Raw genomic sequence first — 18,934 nt, 5'->3', positions numbered from 1 at the left:
GGCCAGGAAGGCAGACCCTAGGAGTGGGGAACATTCCAGAACTAAGAATATGATGCACGTATGGCACGGTAGTTTAACACCCCTGTAGGTTTACACAACTAGACACTATAGCTGTGCAACCTTAACTTTGCAACGTGTCAGCATGTGGTCAACCCTCTACTGCTACACAGGGGGCCCCTTCTGACGACAGTCCTGGAATGCTCAGGTGGCGATGGTCGGAGTCCATGTGGAGCCAGACGTAGCGTACCCACTGGGATTAATGTCTCGCGGAGTATCGTCCACATCGATGGTAGACTGACCGGAGTAGGCACATGACTAGTCGCAGCCATAGCAAGACGTTTACGGGATGTGAATTGCTGGGTGTGGAAATATTTTCCGCGTTGCCCGACCCGCCCGACTGAGACTAATCCCTCTGTTAACGAGGACGCTGCGGCCCAACTAATCCCTGACGAGACGGGTTGCAACGTCATCGTATGGAGTGGTCAGAGTGCTTCCAGGTTCTCCATCCCTTCTGCTCGGATGGCAGTCCTCTTGCTGTGCAGTCACGGTCTTCTGGGCCACCCCAGAAGCCCCACGGGGCCTCATTTGTCGTGCAGTGACCCTGCCCATTGCGAGCCAGACCGACGCGGTGGGAGTGATCATGGCAAGCATTTATTGATGGCAGTCATTGCTCTTGAGTGGGCAGGGCTGGTCGCTCTACAACACCGAGGGATGAGCGCGAGGGATTAGCAAAGGGTTAGCGGGGGGTCAGCGGAGGGGACGGGGGCAGGGAGGGGCCGGGCACTGACCCCAAAACGCGGCGACGTTACCGCTATTGCTTGATTAGTCTTAATTACTAGCGCTGCTGCACACAAAGGGAGGGAGATCCACGCCGTCGCGTCCACCAGGACGAACCTCCGTCGTACGGACGAGGTGCGGACAGACACGACCGCCGCGGCGTAGCTATCGGGAGTGCACAACCGGTGCCCAAGTTTCTAGCGACATTCGAGGGTAACTGGGACGAATCCTCAATATTCCTCGCACCAAGGGGCAGTGCCAACCGTGCTACGCCACCGCGGGACCGACAGCGTCACTGCCACGCTCGGCACACGGGGCCCCGAATGAGGCCTCACACGTGGGAGATACACAATTGCACTGAATGCAGTATAGGTCTAAAGTTAAATATATATACACACATGCCTCTCTCTCTGAGCCCTTAACATCTGGTCGGTGGCAGCAGAAGGTGAAATACTGATTGTGGTGGGAGGTCAGGTGCAGCAGTCAACAGCTGCCACTAGGCGGCGCTGTAGACAAAAACGAAAGAGGCCCCAACACTGAAAAGGCGACCACATTGCAATGGCGATGGGCGGGCAAATAAGTCTGGAAGGAGTGCACTTGCCAATAAAACGTTAGCCCTACCCAACTAGCCAACCAGACACCGGTCCTCCCAATTGACCCTATACCCTAACCCCACTTCCAGTGCTTTGGCGGGGCCTCTGGTTAACTTTGCCTACTTTCAAATTCGAGAGTTTACAGCACCTGCAACATGAGATTGCAGAGTGGCGACATGAGGTGGGAGTTGTATTGCAGACCGCGTGATTGTGTCCCCTATAGTTTGGTTGTTTGTGACAGGACGACAGCACCAGAAAACGTGTTTAAGAGGTGCAGTGGCTAGACTCTAAAACATAAGGGGATGGGGGGGGGCCCTGCCAGTCTGCTCTTGTAGGCACATTCTCTGAAGACGGCTATACCAAGGTCACTCTTGCAAATGAGACAACCCTGGTCGCTTGAATTCTCCTCTGGTTACATCAATAAACTTTACATTAATGAGAAACAGACTTGAAATTCTCAGTCGGGTCTATTTACCATTGCTGAGGAACTCTCTCCCCGTTTGTCCTCTTTGATAATTCTCTTATCCCCTCTATCCAAGCGTTCATTGAGACGTTATCCCCTTTCTGATCGCCATGTTCACACACTCCTGCCTGGACGATTGACTGGAGAACCACCCCCCCTACCCCAGTGTTTGCGGCACGGTTTGAAAATGAGTCCTTCGCCACCACCAACCACAGCTCCCGCGGAGACATCATTGCCTCCGTCATCATCATCAGCAGCAGCCAGCAACACGGGATGATGGCATTTAGGCCAGACAACAGATGCAGGGGGTAGCAGCAGTAAGAGCAGCAACAACAGCAAAGGACGGGGATGCGCGTACACAAACGAAGACCGACGAGCAAAGTGAGACGCATGGCAAGTGTCCAGCTCCAACATAGCAGCAGCATCATCAACGTCAACACCGTCAACATCATCAACAACGTTAACAACGTTAACACCGTCAACATCATCAACAGCAATAGCAGCTGCCTGGACAAACCTGGAACACAATAACGGTAACAGCAGCATCAAGAGCAAATATTTTAGCAAGGACTGTGGCGAACCGCTTGTTTTCGTTCTGATAAGTGACCTGAATGGCAGCACTTGTTACAACTTTACGCTGTTTAGTTTGGTCAAACAATTTTTACTTTTGGTCACAAAGTATAACTTCATCACCAACCTTCCTCCTCACTCAAAGCAGGGGTGAGGGACCCACGGGCCCATGAGCCAGACGTCGCCCACGACTTCATCTCACACGGCCCGTGACTTCATCTCACACCGCCCACGACTTCATCTCACACCGCCCACGAATTCATCTCACACCACCCCATGGCCCACGACTTCATCTCACACCGCCCACGAATTCATCTCACACCACCCACGACTTCATCTCACACCGCCCACGACTTCATCTCACACCACCCCATGGCCCACGACTTCATCTCACACCGCCCACGAATTCATCTCACGCGGCCCACGACTTCATCTCACACCACCCACGACTTCATCTTACACCACCCACGACTTCATCTCACACCACCCCATGGCCCACGACTTCATCTCACACGGCCCACGACTTCATCTCACACCACCCACGACTTCATCTCACACCACCCACGACTTTATCTCACACCACCCACGACTTCATCTCACGCGGCCCACGACTTCATCTCACTCGTCCCGTGACTTCATCTCACACCGCCCACGACTTCATCTCACACCACCCCGTGGCCCACGACTTCATCTCACACCGCCCAAGATTTCATCTCACACCACCCCATGGCCCACGACTTCATCTCACACCGCCCACGACTTCATCTCACACCGCCCACGATTTCATCTCACACCACTCCATGGCCCACGACTTCATCTCACACCGCCCACGATTTCATCTCACACCACTCCATGGCCCACGACTTCATCTCACACCGCCCAAGATTTCATCTCACACCACCCACGACTTCATCTCACACGGCCCATGACTTCATCTCACACGGCCCACGACTTCATCTCACACCACCCACGGCCACACAAGGCCTACATGTATCTCTTTCTAAACCACGGATGCTATTTATCAGTCACTATAAGCATCTAGCTGCACTAATCGGCTATTAAGTGTCCTATTTGGTCCTCCGTAAGGGAAAAAAATGGGTTCCTCGCCCCTGCGTGAAGTAATTGCCAACAGTTCAGTTTACTCAGGTGAGCCTTAGTCTCACGAAACCTCAGCAGGGCCCTGCATTGGAATGTTTGGCCATTTCCTTTTTCATGAGTGCTCGACAGCATTATTATTGTTGTTGTTGCGTTCTACTTGGAGACAAGCCCGAGACAAGCCGCCCCCATGCAAATAAAGGGGCACGTTTCTCAGAAAGGTCCACAAGGACGTGTCCGAGAACCCGCTTCCAGCTGAGTGGAGGAGTTCATGTCGTTCCACACACAAGTCTCCGTCTGATCCACCAACCCTTTTCTTTCCTTAGTACTGCGTGTGTGTGTGTTTAGTTTGTTGTCCTTCCCCACCTTCCCCCGCACCTCCCGATTCAGCATGGGTTGGCTATGTACGGTTCGAAAGAAGTTCAACGCACAGTACAACATACAGAACATGCGCCGTCAATCAAACCACCCCCTCCTCCGCCGTTGGGAAACACACGTTGCCACATCTCATCTGGGCGTTGTTGTTTTGTTTAACTCGAGCCGCACGAGCGACGGTGCGACGCGGACATTTTGATACAACAAAAAAAACAACAACAGCCGAGTCGCCATTCTCCGATCAGCATCATCATCAGCATCATCATCATCATCATCATCCGTCGTCGTCATCGTCGTCATGGCTTCCCCCTCCGCCCCAGCCCTAATTAGTCACGGTGATTAGCTAATTAGGGGAACATTTACTCGGTCTTCTCCACTCCGCGGGTTCTGCCGGTAAAGTGGAACGAAGACGGTCAAAGGGACGTCAAGAGGGCAGCAGCGTTGCTATGGAGATGCCATCCACAATGGCGGTCCCGCCCGCAAGGGAAGGCCCGCATCTCGCTCGTCAAGCGTTGTTAACTCGTGGCGTTATAAAATACCTCACCGGTACATTCCTTCATTATACAGCGCGTCGGAGGCTCCGTTAGCCACGTGCAGAGTAAACCAACCCCGCAATTCTAATCATACGATACTGTTCATAATGTACGCCCAACTATGCACCTTGCGAAAGCCTCCACTGAGTCCCGAGACGACTTGCCAGGAGGGTCCTGTGCTAACATGGGGGATGTTGGGTGCACGACTCCATTCGCGAGATTGTACGATGCTTCGTGCGGAAGGGAAACTGGAGAACCCGGAGAAAACCCAGCAACCTATTACGTGGAGATTGACAACTCAAAAGTTCCAGCACAGATGGATTCAGTAATCCACTGTGTATACTTTGCCGTCTAGCCCCCGCGATTTGTGAATTGTTCATCATAGGCAGGCAGAAGCGAGAGCCTTGACTGATTTAGAACGCTTTGCTTAACCAGGCCAAGCCTGAACGTAAACGCTCCCGTGGGAAAACACCTAATTTGCCACTCTGTGCAAGCGGCCTATAGTAATGACCCAACCAATTGTTATTTGTCATGCGGAGAGAGATTGTGTGTGTTAGTATCACCAATTACATTCACGTTTAATGACGCACTTGCAAAACTGGATAAACAAAATAGATGACATTCTCTGTATAGGTATATTTTGGGCGCCCCTCCGTTGCCTCGTGCCCAGGTAGGGCCACCCTGGGTTACCCATCCCTAAAGGCCGAGCCTCTGGTTAAAAGTCAGTGTTGACATGAGCTCTGGGGATTTAATATGACGAGGCAAGATTTTTTTTTTACGGATTAGGGAAGAGCGATGATTAAACCTGTGAATAGTAGGCAAAAGGACAAAGGCTCAAGATTTCATCCAATAATCCAGTACACTTTGGTCGTAATTAAAAAATAAAGCACAGGAGATTTGGCGAAACGGATATTAAAATATAAAACTAATTATCAGGCAGCCTTGTGAGAAAAATATAATTGTTACAAGTGTTGTTTTTTTCGTCTTATGTGAGAACTAAAATCCTGTTTGACAATAATGAGCGTGTTTAACTTTTAAACCGAAGTTCGTCCGCAGGAATGGAATCTGGGGTGGTGTAGTATTGGCTATCGCACTTTCGCTGTGAGCTCGCCCACCCGAGTTTCGATTCCCAGCCACTGCCTAACATCAGTGGCGAATTATATTTGGAGCAGTGCCCGGGTGGCCCCTGCTCACCGACTCGCGGCTGACCTGCATTGCGCGACCGACACCGCGTGGGGGAGGGCCTTTACCCAGCAGCGGATTAACAAAGGGCTGCGAATGAATAATTTTGAACCTGTAACGCACCTCGCAGTATTCGCTCGCTCGGGAAGTGGGACAATGATTTAGAGGCACGAGGAACCACAAACACGTGGGAAGGCAGGAGCAGCCACGCGGTGAGCTGGCGCCAACAATTGCCCAAGCTCTGCGGTCCTCGAAATATTAAGCTGTCGGCCAATGAATGAGTGCTTGCATGTGCAAACCTAGAGAAAACCCACGCGTTTGAGTTGAACACACGCTCCCATACCGAACGGACAGATGGAGTCCACATTTCCCCTGTATTACCTTCTCCTGGCGAGCCAGAGAGTAGCTTCCTTCTCAACACCCACGGGAAGGGAGTTTCACAACCCATCTGCGTGCGATCCACCAAACCTCGCTGCTGCCTCCACACTGCTGGGTCACAGCCAGCCACGTGCATAGCCACCACCGCCCGGATAGATAACGTGAACTTCATTTAATTTTAGAGGTACTTCTTCTGGCAAGTTGACACAGTTCAGTTGCGCATGTTTTCATCGCTGAAATATCCAAGTTCTCAAAACTTTGTGACCGCCCTTCCCATATGAATGGACGCAACATTGGACATCTACTTGAGTTACCCCGCCCCCCCCCCCACATGAATTCACAAACGAAGTCACCTTTACAAAGCGGAATGCGAGAGCTTCAAAGTAGCGTAACAATCACCTGTGCCGCGCAGGTGTTAAAGTGTATCTGTCTGCACCTCTCTGTGTGTGTATCACAGTGTTTCGCGCACTGCGCCGTAATCTCAGCCACCTCGGTTTCAACACGAGTGGCAAGTGGCATCTTGAACCATTTCTGATCGTCCCTGCTAGGTCGACTTAACCTTAAATAACTACTTGGTGCAGTGTATAAAACGTCAGCATTGGGGAGACAAACACGACTGTGACACTCTCTCATGCATTATACCGACCTCAATAGCTGCTCGTTAACAGCCCCTGCAAGTTCAAAATTCCACGCAGGGGATCGGTGTTGTTGTGTATCTGTGTGTATGTTGCTTATATTTGCATACGTGTGTATGTAACTGTGCACACTTGCGCGTGTGTGTGTGTGGTGCAGTGTCACACTGCACCACAACCCTCCAGCACTGGGGTTCGACTCCTAACTCACGCGCACCAACGCTGCTGCACGGAGGCTCCTTTAGATTGACTCGGCATTAAACGAGAGCACAGTAAAAGGTGGTGTCTTCACCACCGTCTGCGCCACGGGGAGACAAAGACGGCCGGGCGTGCACACTCGTGCTAAAGACACTGCCCTCAATAAACCCAGCCACCACCTCGCACGGCACACGACGGCCTTAAAATCGGCGCTCGCCGACACAGAAAGCATCCCCCCCCCGCCAGTCTCTGCGCCTCATGCAATGCCCCCCCCTCCCCCCCAGTTACCACCGTCTCGAATGTGCTTTGCTTTTGTCATTGTGGTGGGCCAGGTGACTCGTGCAAACGAGAATTATCCTGGTCTCTTCGATTTCCCACCGCGATAGGCAATATACGCTTGGCCATCTTTTGAACAAGATCAAGATGTCATCATCATCATCATCGTGCCAAAAACGTTGTAGATGCCACCCCACCTCGCCAAACGCATTCTGCCATCGGTCGATCCCCGCGGTCTGAACCCCAAATTTATGGCGGGTTGGCGGGCGGGACCCCAATCCAGGACCCCGGTCAAGGCCAAAGTCTCTTCAACCGGGAGCAACGTGACAGACGAAGCCCTGGCTTAGAGAACAGGGGTTAGAGGCTAGAGGTTGGAGGGGAGCCGCGCGCGATTGGGGTCTCCCTCGGGGAGAAGGGGGGAGTCCCGCTGGCTCACGGTGGCGGCCCTGAGCAGGACGCCGCGCGGCGGGGGCGGCGCGGCCACGTGGCCCAGGGGCCCCGGCCGCGCCGGGATCCCGGGGAGGGCCCCAACGCCTACCCCGGTGGCCGGCCCTACCGCCGGCGCGGGCGGCAGGCTCTCGGAGGAGACCTGGCGGGCCAGCGGGCGTCCTCGCACGCTGGTCCCACGCGACAGAGGCCACGCGGCCCCGACGGGGCACGCGGGGGACATGCTCTGAGCGGGGGCGCCGCCCGGGTACACCGGGGGGCACGGAGAGGCGAGGCCGGCCGCGGCGTGACGGGGCGGCTGCGGGTCGTGGCCCGTCGGCAGGGGTGGGGGAGGGAGGGCCGGCTGCGAGGCCGACAGCACCCTCGAGGGGTCCCTGCCCAGACCCCCCACCCCGACGGCGGCGGTCGGGGGCCCCCCCGGCGGGTCCCCCCCTTGCATCCCCAGCAGCAGGGTCGTCCCCGGCGCCGGGGCGACTGTGGCCCCGCCGTGCTGGTGGGGGGCGACGGTGCCGCCCGCGCCCATCGAGGTGGTCGCCATCTGGCGGTGGAGGCTGCCGGGGGCCCCGTGAACCGCGGCCGGGGGACTCTGCACCAATGTGGGGGAGTGGGAGGTACTCTGTGGGGAGCCCACCACCATGGCCGCTGTGGTGGTGGCGGCGGCCTGGGCCTGCTGCTGCTGCGAAGCTTCACCACTCTCTCCGTGAGTCCCCACGCCCTGCTGCTGCTGCTGCTGTAGCTGATGCAGCAGCTGCAACTCGTGCTGCAGCTGTTGGTGCTTCTGCAGCTGCTGCTGCAGGAGCATGAGGCCGGTGGTGGAGGAAGACCCAGACACGGAACCTCCGGTGCCGCCACCGCCACTGTCATCGCCGCCGCCGCTGCTACCGCCGCCGCCGCCACCGCCGCCGCCGCTGCTACCGCCGGCAGCCCCCGGCGACTGGGCCACGGGTCCCAGCAAGAATCCGCCGCCGCCGCCGCCACCGCCGACGACTCCTTCTCCCTGTCCTCCTCCCTTCTGTGTGAGCGCGATGGAGACAGACATGGCGGCGCTCGACTGGATGAGCGAGCTGAGCGCCGAGCGCTTGGCCGCCATGGAGGCGCGGCGTGCGGCGGCGCCGTCGGCGGCGGCGGCCTGCAGCGCGAGGGCCTCCTTCAGCTCGTTCTCGCGGTACGTCATCTCGCGGTCGCACTTCACGATCCTCTGGATGATCTCGCTCTCCTTGGTGTTGAAGACTCCTGCGTTGAGGTCGTGCTGCACCTTGTGCAGAAGGATCGAGTTCTTCTTGCCTGGAGGTGGGGGGAGGGGAGGGGGGCAAGGGGTAGAAGCAGGCGAGGAAGGAGACGCGGCGATGAACAGAGTCGCGACGAGATGGAGACGCGGCGCAGTGCACGCAGAGACAGATATGCACGGAGACGCGTGGAGAAACACAGAGGCACGGGACACACCAGCGGAACGAATAGTGACCGGCGACACGGAGACACGGAGAGGCGCACACTCGCGTTACTGAGACACCGCAATCGCATGGGAACACGAGAAGCGTACGGGGAGAGACCGCCAGAGACACGAGGGGTCGCGCAGAACACACGGAGGCACGGTGGGGTCAACGCAGACACACGGACGACGAGACGGAGGCGCGCGGAGACACGGTGAGACAAACGGGAGACGCGAGGGCGTCTCACCGATGCGGTCGAGGCGGTCGATGGCCACGGTCTCGAAGGCACGCCGCATCATGGGGTACTCCTCCAGCACCTCGTTGAAGTGGTCCACGGAGAGCGAGAAGAGGCGGCAGTAGGTGTTGGCGCGCACGCTCGCCGTGCGGCGGCCCTTGGTCAGCAGGCAGATCTCTGCAACGACGCGGAGCGGCGGGGGAGGCCGCCGCCGCTGTGAGCCGAGGGAGGGAGCTGGGGACGGCGGCGCCACGCGATCGGCGTGGGGGAACGCCGCGCTCGTCCAGTCGTTCGTCGTCAACGAGATTTTTTTTTGTTTACTTACGCAGATGCCGAGCGCAAGTCCCCCCAGCAAGAAACAGCACCATCAGAGTGGTAATGGATACGCGTTATGAACGAGGTTGTTGTTGTTGGTTTAAGAGCTTGGGGGGGGGGAGAGAGACGATGGGAGGAGGCAGTGCGAGGAATGAGAAGAAGCAAAGCACCTTCTGTTCCATCTCAAACATCCCAAGGGCACCGCCCGGCAGCAGCTATGCCCCACGCATCACAATGTGACTTAGCACCCGGCCTCACAACGGGCATTAGGCTATCAATGGGGGGGAGACATAATTGCTGCTGCGGCTGCTGCGTGTAATCCCAATCGAGTCATTTAATTTGCGATGCAATTTTTCAGTATTTGGCAAACTGTGGCCCCGTCGTGACGCTTTTGAAGCACCGCACCCTCTGCGCACATTCACGTTTAGCATCACCCTCCCCGACCTCTCCCACCCCCCGCGTTCGTCGTCGTTAACCGGAGCGGCCACGTCGGATCCGAACGCGGGGAAGGGGGAGGTCGACGCCGTCCCGGGCCGGTAGCCGGGGACCGGAGCGGCGAGCGTTACCTCCGAAGTAGGAGCCGTCGGCGAGCTTCGTCTCCTTGTTGGCCTTGGTGATGATGCTGACGACGCCGTGCTGGATGAAGTACATCTTCTTGCCCACCGTGCCCTCGCGCACGATGAAGTCGCCCGGCTGGAAGACCTCGAAGCGCAGCTTGGTCAGCATGGCCGTCACGAAGTTAGAGTCGGCGTTGGCGAACATGGGCATGGAGGCGACGAGCTTGCGGCAGTTGAAGTTCACGATGGACTGTGCGGTGTTGGGGAGGGGGGGGGGGTGAGAGACGGGAGGCAGGTCAGAGTGGACGGTGAGGGGGGGGCAGGTGAAAAGAGAGTGGTGAATACAAGAACGGCACCCATGAGAGCCCTGAATGTGGCGACTTTGTTGATGTCTATCGAGTTGCTTTTGTTGCTCGGTACTGTTATTGACACAGCCGATGATTTGCCATGACATAAATAACAAAAGACGTTAATCAAATCAGATCAGCAGTGTTTCCATTGCGAATGTTTCGTTTTTATTTATGTCGGAGCCCCGGTTTCAAAACCTCGAAAATTTCAGTACCGCACCGCCACCACCCCCCCCCCCCCACCAACCCCCAACGATCACAACGAGGATGGCGACGACGACGACGACCATCCCGATCAACCACGACGACGGCGATGCTGGTGGCGACGACCACGGCGACGACGATTCCGCCGCTGCCGTGACGATGGCCGTCACGGCAGCGACGACGATGTCGATCGCGACGATCGCGACGACGACGACGATGACGACGACGACGAGGGTCGTGACAATGACGACGACGCCACACCTCTCGGAGCGGCTCGTTGAGCTCCCCCAGGATGTTGTCCTCGTCGAACATCTTGCCCTGGTAGCGGTGCTCGTAGTACTCGTGGATGCGCTGCCGCAGCTCCCCCGGCAGCTTGTGGAAGCACATGTACTGCTCCACTTGCTTGTACTGTAGGGACACGGGTGGGGTGGGGGGGGGCGGTCACGGGCAGCAGGGGGGGGGGGGGGGTCATAAGGCCTCACTCAGGAAGAAACGCTCTGCTCTACTACCCCAGGTGTCCCGGCTGCCCGGGCCGCTTGTTTCCCTATCCCCAAAGTACCCCTCCCACCCCCATAGAGTCCCCGACCGGATCCTCTTCAGGTCCCTTACATGCGGCCCCCCACCCCCCGATCCCAGCCCCCCCCCCCCCGTCCCTCCCCGCACCTTCTCCTGGTACTGGCGGCGCGAGGAGTCGAGCGACTGGATGAGCGCCGTGGCGTGGCCCACGAACATGGCGTAGCACGTGGCGCCCACGATCATGCTGAGCATGGTGAGCCACACGTCGGACATGCCCACGGGAGCCTGCTGGCCGTAGCCGATGCACAGCATGTGGCTCATGGCTGCTCGCCACGGGGAGGATCGTTAGCGTCGTCGTCAGGAGCAGAAGAAGGAGCGAGAGCACCAGCAGCAACATTGGTATCGTGAGGCGAATCTTTATCATCAGCAGAGGCAGCAGCAGCAGCAGTGTCAAGCATTGGCAGAGGACTCGGCAGAATCGGAATAAGCAACATGAATACTGTTGTAGCAACACAAGCAGCAGCAGCAGAAGCAGCAGAAGCGCCATCATTGCCATCATCATCATCATCAATAGATGCATCAGGATCATCAGAAGAATCATTGTCATCAGCAGAAGCCAAGCAGTATCAGCAGCCGTGGCGTCAAGCGATGCAATCAGGACTGATTGCATCGCTTGGGTTAAGTTCTTCCACCGCTGTCCTCAGCGGCAAAGACAAAGATCCCCCTATAGCCTTTGGGGCCGTTCATAAATGACGACTTTTGACCCCCCCCCCTCTCGTCACACGGCGTCACAAAAAGTCAGACCTCTCCTCAAATATGACGTCACAAAGCTCTGCCCCCCCCCCCAAATAAAACATGCTTCAAATCGCTTTAAACTATTGTCATTGTGGTGCGTATTTAATGTGGCGCTGCACTCTGATGTTGTAGGAGAAAACATTTCTTAAAAAGTCTATTTAATGAAGTAGAAAGTGTTGGCTATATTTTTTTAAAGTTGCACATTTTGATGTGACGTCACATTTCTCACCCCCCCCCCCCCTCGTCACACATCGTCACAAATGTCTGACCCATACCCCCCTAGGTGCGTGACGTCATTTATGGACAGCCCCTTTACTAGACTGTTGGGGCAAGTGCTGTTAGTGAGAAGCGATTAAGGTCGGAACGGCGCACGAGGGAGTGGGTGGCCAGCACCGCGCTCGGCCGTCTTTGTCTCCCCAATGCTTACATTTAGACATCGCACCAGGTATCTCATTTAAGGCTGAGTCAACTTAGTGGAGGCCCAGAACTGGTTCAGATGCTCGTCGCTGTTATTGGCCATTAGCGGGATTCTAACCTCGGGGCGCTGGGGTTCGCCGCGCGGCGCGCTAACCACTACGCCACCGCTCCCCCACACCACAACTAACCACCGCCATCCACAACAACAACAACATCGCCAAAGTAAGCAAGCAACAGAGCAACCATACAAACACCACCTCCTACAAACACCACTACCACCACCGGTAGCAGCTGCAGAGTCACCAACACCGCCTCCCCTTTCCATTGAGATGGTGCGTGGGTGTGCGCATGGGTGTCTGTGTGCGTGTGTGTACGGATTACAAAGACAAAGATCCTCCGTGTAGCCCGCACAGACTGCTGGGGCAAGTGCTGTTGGCACCTACTATGAAGGCCGGTACGGCACACGAGGGGGTGGGTGATCACCAGCACCACGCCCGAACGCCTTTGTCTCCCCAGTGCTGATGTTTCATACACACCGCACCAGGTACTTCATTTAAGTCATCCTAGGCCCAGGGGTCCCGAGGTGCATGCGGTGGCTCTTCAAGGGCTGCTTCGTGGCATTTATTCAGCACCACCGTCTCGTGTTCGCGTTGCATTGCTGCTCTTGAAATAATGAGCAAAAATGCATTATTGAGGTTTTTGGGTGAGATCGCGAAAACATATAAATGTGTCGTTAAAACCCGCCACCACCCGACACAACCCATTAGCAAGGGGTCGTAATGTAAACCAAACATGCCAATTCGTTACTATCTCAGCACACCGCTTGTGCGTTGGAGAGTAAACCCACGACAACATTTACAATTTTAAAACCGCGGCGTTTCGCCGGTAATAACAACAACAATCAGCCTCATCAGGCGACAGCTCTTCTTATTTTGGTTGCGGACCGCTGCCCTAGGCGATGCCCAGAACCGGTTAAAAAGTTCGCCACTGATGCTTCGGGGAGTGGTGGCGCAGTGGTTAGCGCACGTCGCTCCGAACACAGCGACTCGCTCTCAATTTCCGCCCACGGCCATCGTTGGTGGTGAATATTTGAATCGGTCCTGGGTCCTCCGCGAGGTCGACTCATCCGTAAATGGGTACATGGTGCGGGGTGTACAAAAATCAAGCGTTGGAAATACAAAGGCGGCCGGGCGTGGCATCCACTCGTGTGTCATGATGACTTTCATAGGCGCTCGCTCACGGCACTTGCCCCAACATTCTTTTGAGGCTATACGGGGATCTTTGTTGTCTTTATGTGTGTAGGTGGTGCACGGTGTCCTCTACCTTTGAAGAGGGAGTTTGTGTACTGGATCTCCCAGGTAACGTTCTGCATGGGAGAGAAGTATGGGGTAGAGAGACAAAGACACAGAGACACAGGGAGACAGGGAGACAGAGATACAGGGAGACGGAGATAGAGACACAGGGAGACGGGGAGACAGAGACACAGGGAGACAGGGAGACAGAGATACAGGGAGACGGAGATAGAGACACAGGGAGACGGGGAGACAGAGACACAGGGAGACAGGGAGACAGAGATACAGGGAGACGGGGATAGAGACACAGGGAGACAGGGAGACAGAGATACAGGGAGACGGGGACAGAGACACAGAGAGACAGGGAGACAGAGATACAGGGAGACGGGGATAGAGACACAGGGAGACAGGGAGACAGAGATACAGGGAGATGGGGATAGAGACACAGGGAGACAGGGACAGAGACACAGGGAGCCGGAGACAGAGACACAGAGAGACAGAAATACAAAGACAGGGAGACAGACACATAGAGAGACAGAGACACAGGAAGACAGAGACACAGGAAGACAGAGAGACAGAAACACAGAGAGACAGAGACACAGATAGACAGAGACACAGCGAGACAGAGACACAGGAAGAGAGAGAGACAGAGACACAGGAAGACAGAGACACAGGAAGAGAGAGAGAGAGACAAAGACACAGGGAGACACAGACACAGAGGGACAGAGCCGCAGAGAGGCAGAGACAGAGAGACAGAGACGCAGAGATACAGAAACACATAGACACAGACACAGAGAGACAGACACACAGGGAGACAGAGACATAGTGAGACGGAGACACAAGGAGAGAAAGAGACAGAGACACAGGGAGACAGAGGCACAGAGACAGAGAGACGGAGACAGAGAGACAGACCGAGATAGACACAGAAGACACACACACACAAAAGCGCATAAACAAAAGATCACACTGAGTTTGTCACTGCATTCAGCTGAACCCACCTTTGAAAATATACACAATCAGAGTCTTTATTCATAATGGAGGAATCCGATGAGCTATAAAGCTCTTTTTCACAGATGTCCAGTAGGGGCGGGTCAGAACGCTACAAACAACAAACATTACACAAACACGATATGAGTGCAAAGTATAGGAAGGGTAAACAAACCACTTTAAATAAATATACAAATGAAACTAAAATATATTTTTTATCCTACCAGTTAAGGCCCACTGAGCTATTGTCTGGCTATCACAAATGATAGCTCAGCGAAGTGGCTTATTACGTGGAAATGTATAGCAGCAAAATAATGTGAGTACTCTAAACGCACGTCGATTCAAAATAGGCCATTGCCCGAAACGTCGCCTAATATATATGTATATAGGTGTTCATGTTAAGGCCGCTCACAGTGTTGTTGTTGACGAATGTGTTGATGTTGTTGTGTTGTTGTGTTGTTGTTGCCTGTGCTTGTGTGCACCCGCTGCCAACGCGGCAACAGTAACAGCATCACCAAGTGGTTAATGCCACCGTACAATCATAATAATAATATGAAATAATATTCTTGATCATGAATATAAAGAATGGTTTCCCTGCCATGCGACAAACGCCTCTACAGCGCCAGCCCGTGTGGACAAGAGGCGGCCAAAGGGACCTCACCACCCACACCGTGCAGAGTCCTTTGACACAGGGTGGTGCACTGCTCACCGCGAGAGTTTTAAACAAAAGGAAGCGTCTTCATCTAGCGAGACAACGCCAGAGGGGGGAGGAAGCACCGTGAGGAGGAGGCTACCGTGTCCCACCCTAGAACCTCACCCACATCCCGAAGAACGCAGCAGCTGCTGCTCGCGAACAAAGTGGAACAACGTGGACGTCTGGAAGAAACGCCTCCTCTCATTCCAGACCCACACATTATCGCACCACCTCGTCCTGGCTCTGACATTCCTCCTCCTCTTCGAAGACACTGGCGTAACCATCTCATGCACTAAGTCACTCGCCCGCCCACCCATCCACCCACCCACTCATTCACTTAGCTACTCATCCACCCGCTCGCCCACCCACTGACTCACCACTGGTGCAATCAACAACTGCACCAGAACGTCAACAGGCCGATGGGCAACACATCTCCTCCATGAACGGAACATTTAAAGACACTAGCCACGGTCGTGTAACTGTGGCCATGCAACCCAAAACATGGACCACACATGAACCCCACTGTGGTCTCTCTCTGCTGAAGCCTTCTCGTCGTGGCCGGCAGCGGCAGACCTCGACATTGGCGTCGATAGCTCCTGAACATCACTGCTGCTGCCACCACCACCACACAAGAATGGACTCCACTGCTGGATGAAGGTGTGGTGTCGTGCGTGAGGCACGCCCATTAAGCTGGAGAGAGAAGCTCGTGTTTTTGGGCGCAGTCCTTTGTGTGGAGCCGGGAGCCACCACAGCGTGGTCAGACCGACGTGAGGACAGGTTTTGAGTGGAACAAGCCAACCAGGGGAAAGGAAACAGACCATTTATAGTCGGACCTCTCACGTGATTGGCCCAGGGGCTAAACAATGGGCTGAGCAACACTATAAAAGGAGCACCCGAATCGGCAGTGGGAGCTCAACGCAGAAGCAGCAGCGGTGGCGGCGGCAGCATTTCTCCACCGCCACCACTGCCACCACCGCCACCACCGCCACCACCGCCACCACCCCCCCAGTAGTGGCTGGGCGAGCTCCCACCCTTAAGCAGCAACGTGAGTGAGGACCGGGAGAGCTTCACTGTAAGTAGCAGTTGAGGGCTGTCTCCCACTCCACGGAATATATATTATAGGGAAACGTTAGGTGACATTAGTATTATTATTGTTATCTGTTTCCAGCGGCCGACCTGGGGATTGAACCAGGAGAGGTGGGACTTCTGGGACTGATCAAGGGCATGACAGGAGCGGCAGGAGCAGGGAACCAAGCCGGCAGCAGCCTGGCACTGGCCAAGCGTGGAGACTGTTGCCATCTGGTTCCCTGGGTGGCTGCTTGGCTGTGGACATCGCCCACTGCTCGAAGAGGGGATCAGCTAGAGGCACGAGTTGCCCACTGTGAGGGGCTAGCAGGCGAGGGGTGGAAACCCCCGGGGAGGAACACGGGGCACTCTGTAAAGCAGAGTTGCGTGTGGGAGAGTAGGGGAGGCGTATGACCCCCCTCCCCCTGCCCCCCCCTACACCCCGAAGCTTCTGTGTGAGTCTCGGGAAGGCGTTAGGAACACGAAGTGTGATTGGACGTGTGTGGGTGCTTTTCTGCTTATTCTAATTCGTTTGATTTTCTGTGGTAGCCTGCTACCAGGCTATAACTCCTCTGCTTGGGGTGGTTGGTGTCAGCTCGTGTAGAAATGAAAGCTGACATCCCTAACAGCCAGGTCTCTGAGTGGTCTAACACCAATTCGACGCAATACACCACAGCCGTCAGCCCTCCGTGGAAAGGCAACGTGACAGACGGCCTCCACTCTGCCTCTCCCCACGCTGTGGGTCGTGCGGGATTCCGGGCTGAGTGAATTATTGACGGCTCAGGGCGTCAGCCGTGACACAGCGTGGACGCGTCTCCGGGACAGCGTCACACAACGCAATGACTGGGGAGTCCAACTCACTCGCTGTGGAATGAATGGCACCTTAACAGAGACGGCAGTGCGATGGACGTGAGGATGAAGTGGTGCGGGTGGCGTGTGGGGAGCGATGGCGCAGCGGTTAGTGCACTGGGCTATGGTCCCGGCGGCTCGAGGTCGATTTCTGCTCGTGACCATTAACAGTGGTGAAGATTTGAATTGGTCCTGGGCCTCCCCTATGTCGACTCGGCTTTAAGTGATTACCTGGTGCGCTGGTGAGACAAAGGCGGCCGGGCGTGGTGTTGGCCACCCATCCTCCCGTGTGCCGTGCCGGCATTCACAGGTGCTGGTCTCCAACGGCACTCGCCTCAACAGTCTGTTCAGGCTACACGGGGGATCTTTGTCTTCGTGGGTTGGCGGGGTGGCTCTCGTGGTATGACGCTTGATAATTTAGGTCGAGTGGTGGGGTTACTCCGCGTGCTCCGTTTATCGTCCCACACGTTAGGTAATTGATCGGTCGGTAACACCTTTATATATAGAGAGCCGCAGAGCCTGGGGGAATTTGGTGCTGGCTCAGCGCGTGGCTGCTGCTTTCCCGCTCGTCTGTGGGTCCTCGGGGATTGTGAAAAAAAATGATGCAATTTGCATGAACGACGACGGCGCTGCTAAATATAAAACGACACCACGAGGTATATAAAAAGATTTAACACTGCACCGCTAGAGCTCGTGTGAATGTGGTGGAAGTGGGTGGTGTGGGATGGGTGGTGTGGGTGGAGTGGTGTCAGTGGAGTAGCCAGCATGGTGTGAGTGGTGCGCGTGGAGTCTTGTGGGAGCAGTGGTGTGGATGGAGTGGTGAGTGTGGGGTGGGTGGTGTGGTGAGAGTGGTGTGGGTAACAATGCATTGTATGTATCGTGTGGATTAAGTGATATGAGCTTGTGGGGGTGAGATACACACTGCACGCTGTGTGCTATGTTTGTATCTTGAACTTCTTTGGCACCAACGCACTAAACGGAGGTGCGATTAGTGCTGTTGGCTATGAAGTGTGCTGTGCTGTGTTTTTATGTACGGCACATAGTGTGGCAGTGTGGTGTGCGTCATGGGGTCGGATATGGGTGGGGTGTGTAAGGGTGTGTGCTATGTGATGAATGGTCTGATTTTGTATAGGGTGCTATGGATGGTGTGGTGTTATGAGCCGTGTGCTGTGCTATGGGTGGGCTGTTAATGGCAGCGTGGGGTGCTATCAATGGCATGCTATGAATGGTGTGCATCAAATAGTGTGCAATGAATGGCGTGCTATGAATCGTGTGCTGTGAATGTATTGCTATGAATGGGATGTTATGAGCTGGCTGCTGTGAATGGCGTGCTATCAATAGTGTCCTATGAATGGCGTGCTTTGAGCGGCGTGCTATGAATGGTGTGCAGTGAATGGTGTGCTATTAGCTGGCTGCTGTGAATGATGTGATGTGAATGGCGTGCGATGAATAATGTGCAGTCAATGGAATGCTATGAATGGCGTGCTATGAATGTGTTGTTATGAGCTGGCTGCTGTGAGTGGTGTACTGTATTAGGCTGCGGTTTCACCATTTTACTTCAACTCCCACCACTAATGGAAGAGACGCGACCTCCTTAATAATTGACGTCTTTCTCCCCACCTCCCCCATTTTTCCCTTCCATGGGCCCAGCCCCACACAGCCCCAGCAGCCTACCAACTCACAGGTTGGTAGTTCAACTCCAGACCTAAACA

At 55.3% G+C, this 18,934-nt stretch overlaps 1 protein-coding gene across 1 annotated transcript in view; it reads right to left on the bottom strand.

Moving 5' to 3' along the window:
* Nucleotides 1-635: 635 nt before the first annotated feature.
* Nucleotides 636-18,934, bottom strand: part of LOC116942086 (uncharacterized) — a 44,062-nt gene continuing 25,763 nt past the window's right edge. The window contains exons 6-11 of the mRNA XM_032953654.2: nucleotides 13,659-13,701; nucleotides 11,271-11,446; nucleotides 10,869-11,015; nucleotides 10,066-10,306; nucleotides 9,197-9,361; nucleotides 636-8,803 (exon numbers count right to left, since the gene is read on the bottom strand). Of these exons, the coding sequence (XP_032809545.2) occupies nucleotides 7,437-8,803; nucleotides 9,197-9,361; nucleotides 10,066-10,306; nucleotides 10,869-11,015; nucleotides 11,271-11,446; nucleotides 13,659-13,701 (2,139 nt within the window). The 3' untranslated portion in view covers nucleotides 636-7,436. The remainder of the gene's footprint in view (nucleotides 8,804-9,196; nucleotides 9,362-10,065; nucleotides 10,307-10,868; nucleotides 11,016-11,270; nucleotides 11,447-13,658; nucleotides 13,702-18,934) is intronic.

Source organism: Petromyzon marinus, chromosome 13, assembly GCF_048934315.1.
Source record: "Petromyzon marinus isolate PM22_M1 ecotype Great Lakes invasive population chromosome 13, UKy_Petmar_22M1.pri1.0, whole genome shotgun sequence".
Classification (NCBI taxonomy): Eukaryota; Metazoa; Chordata; class Hyperoartia; order Petromyzontiformes; family Petromyzontidae; genus Petromyzon; species Petromyzon marinus.
Note: the sequence above shows the minus strand (reverse complement) of the source record. Positions and strands in the feature narration are given on the sequence as shown.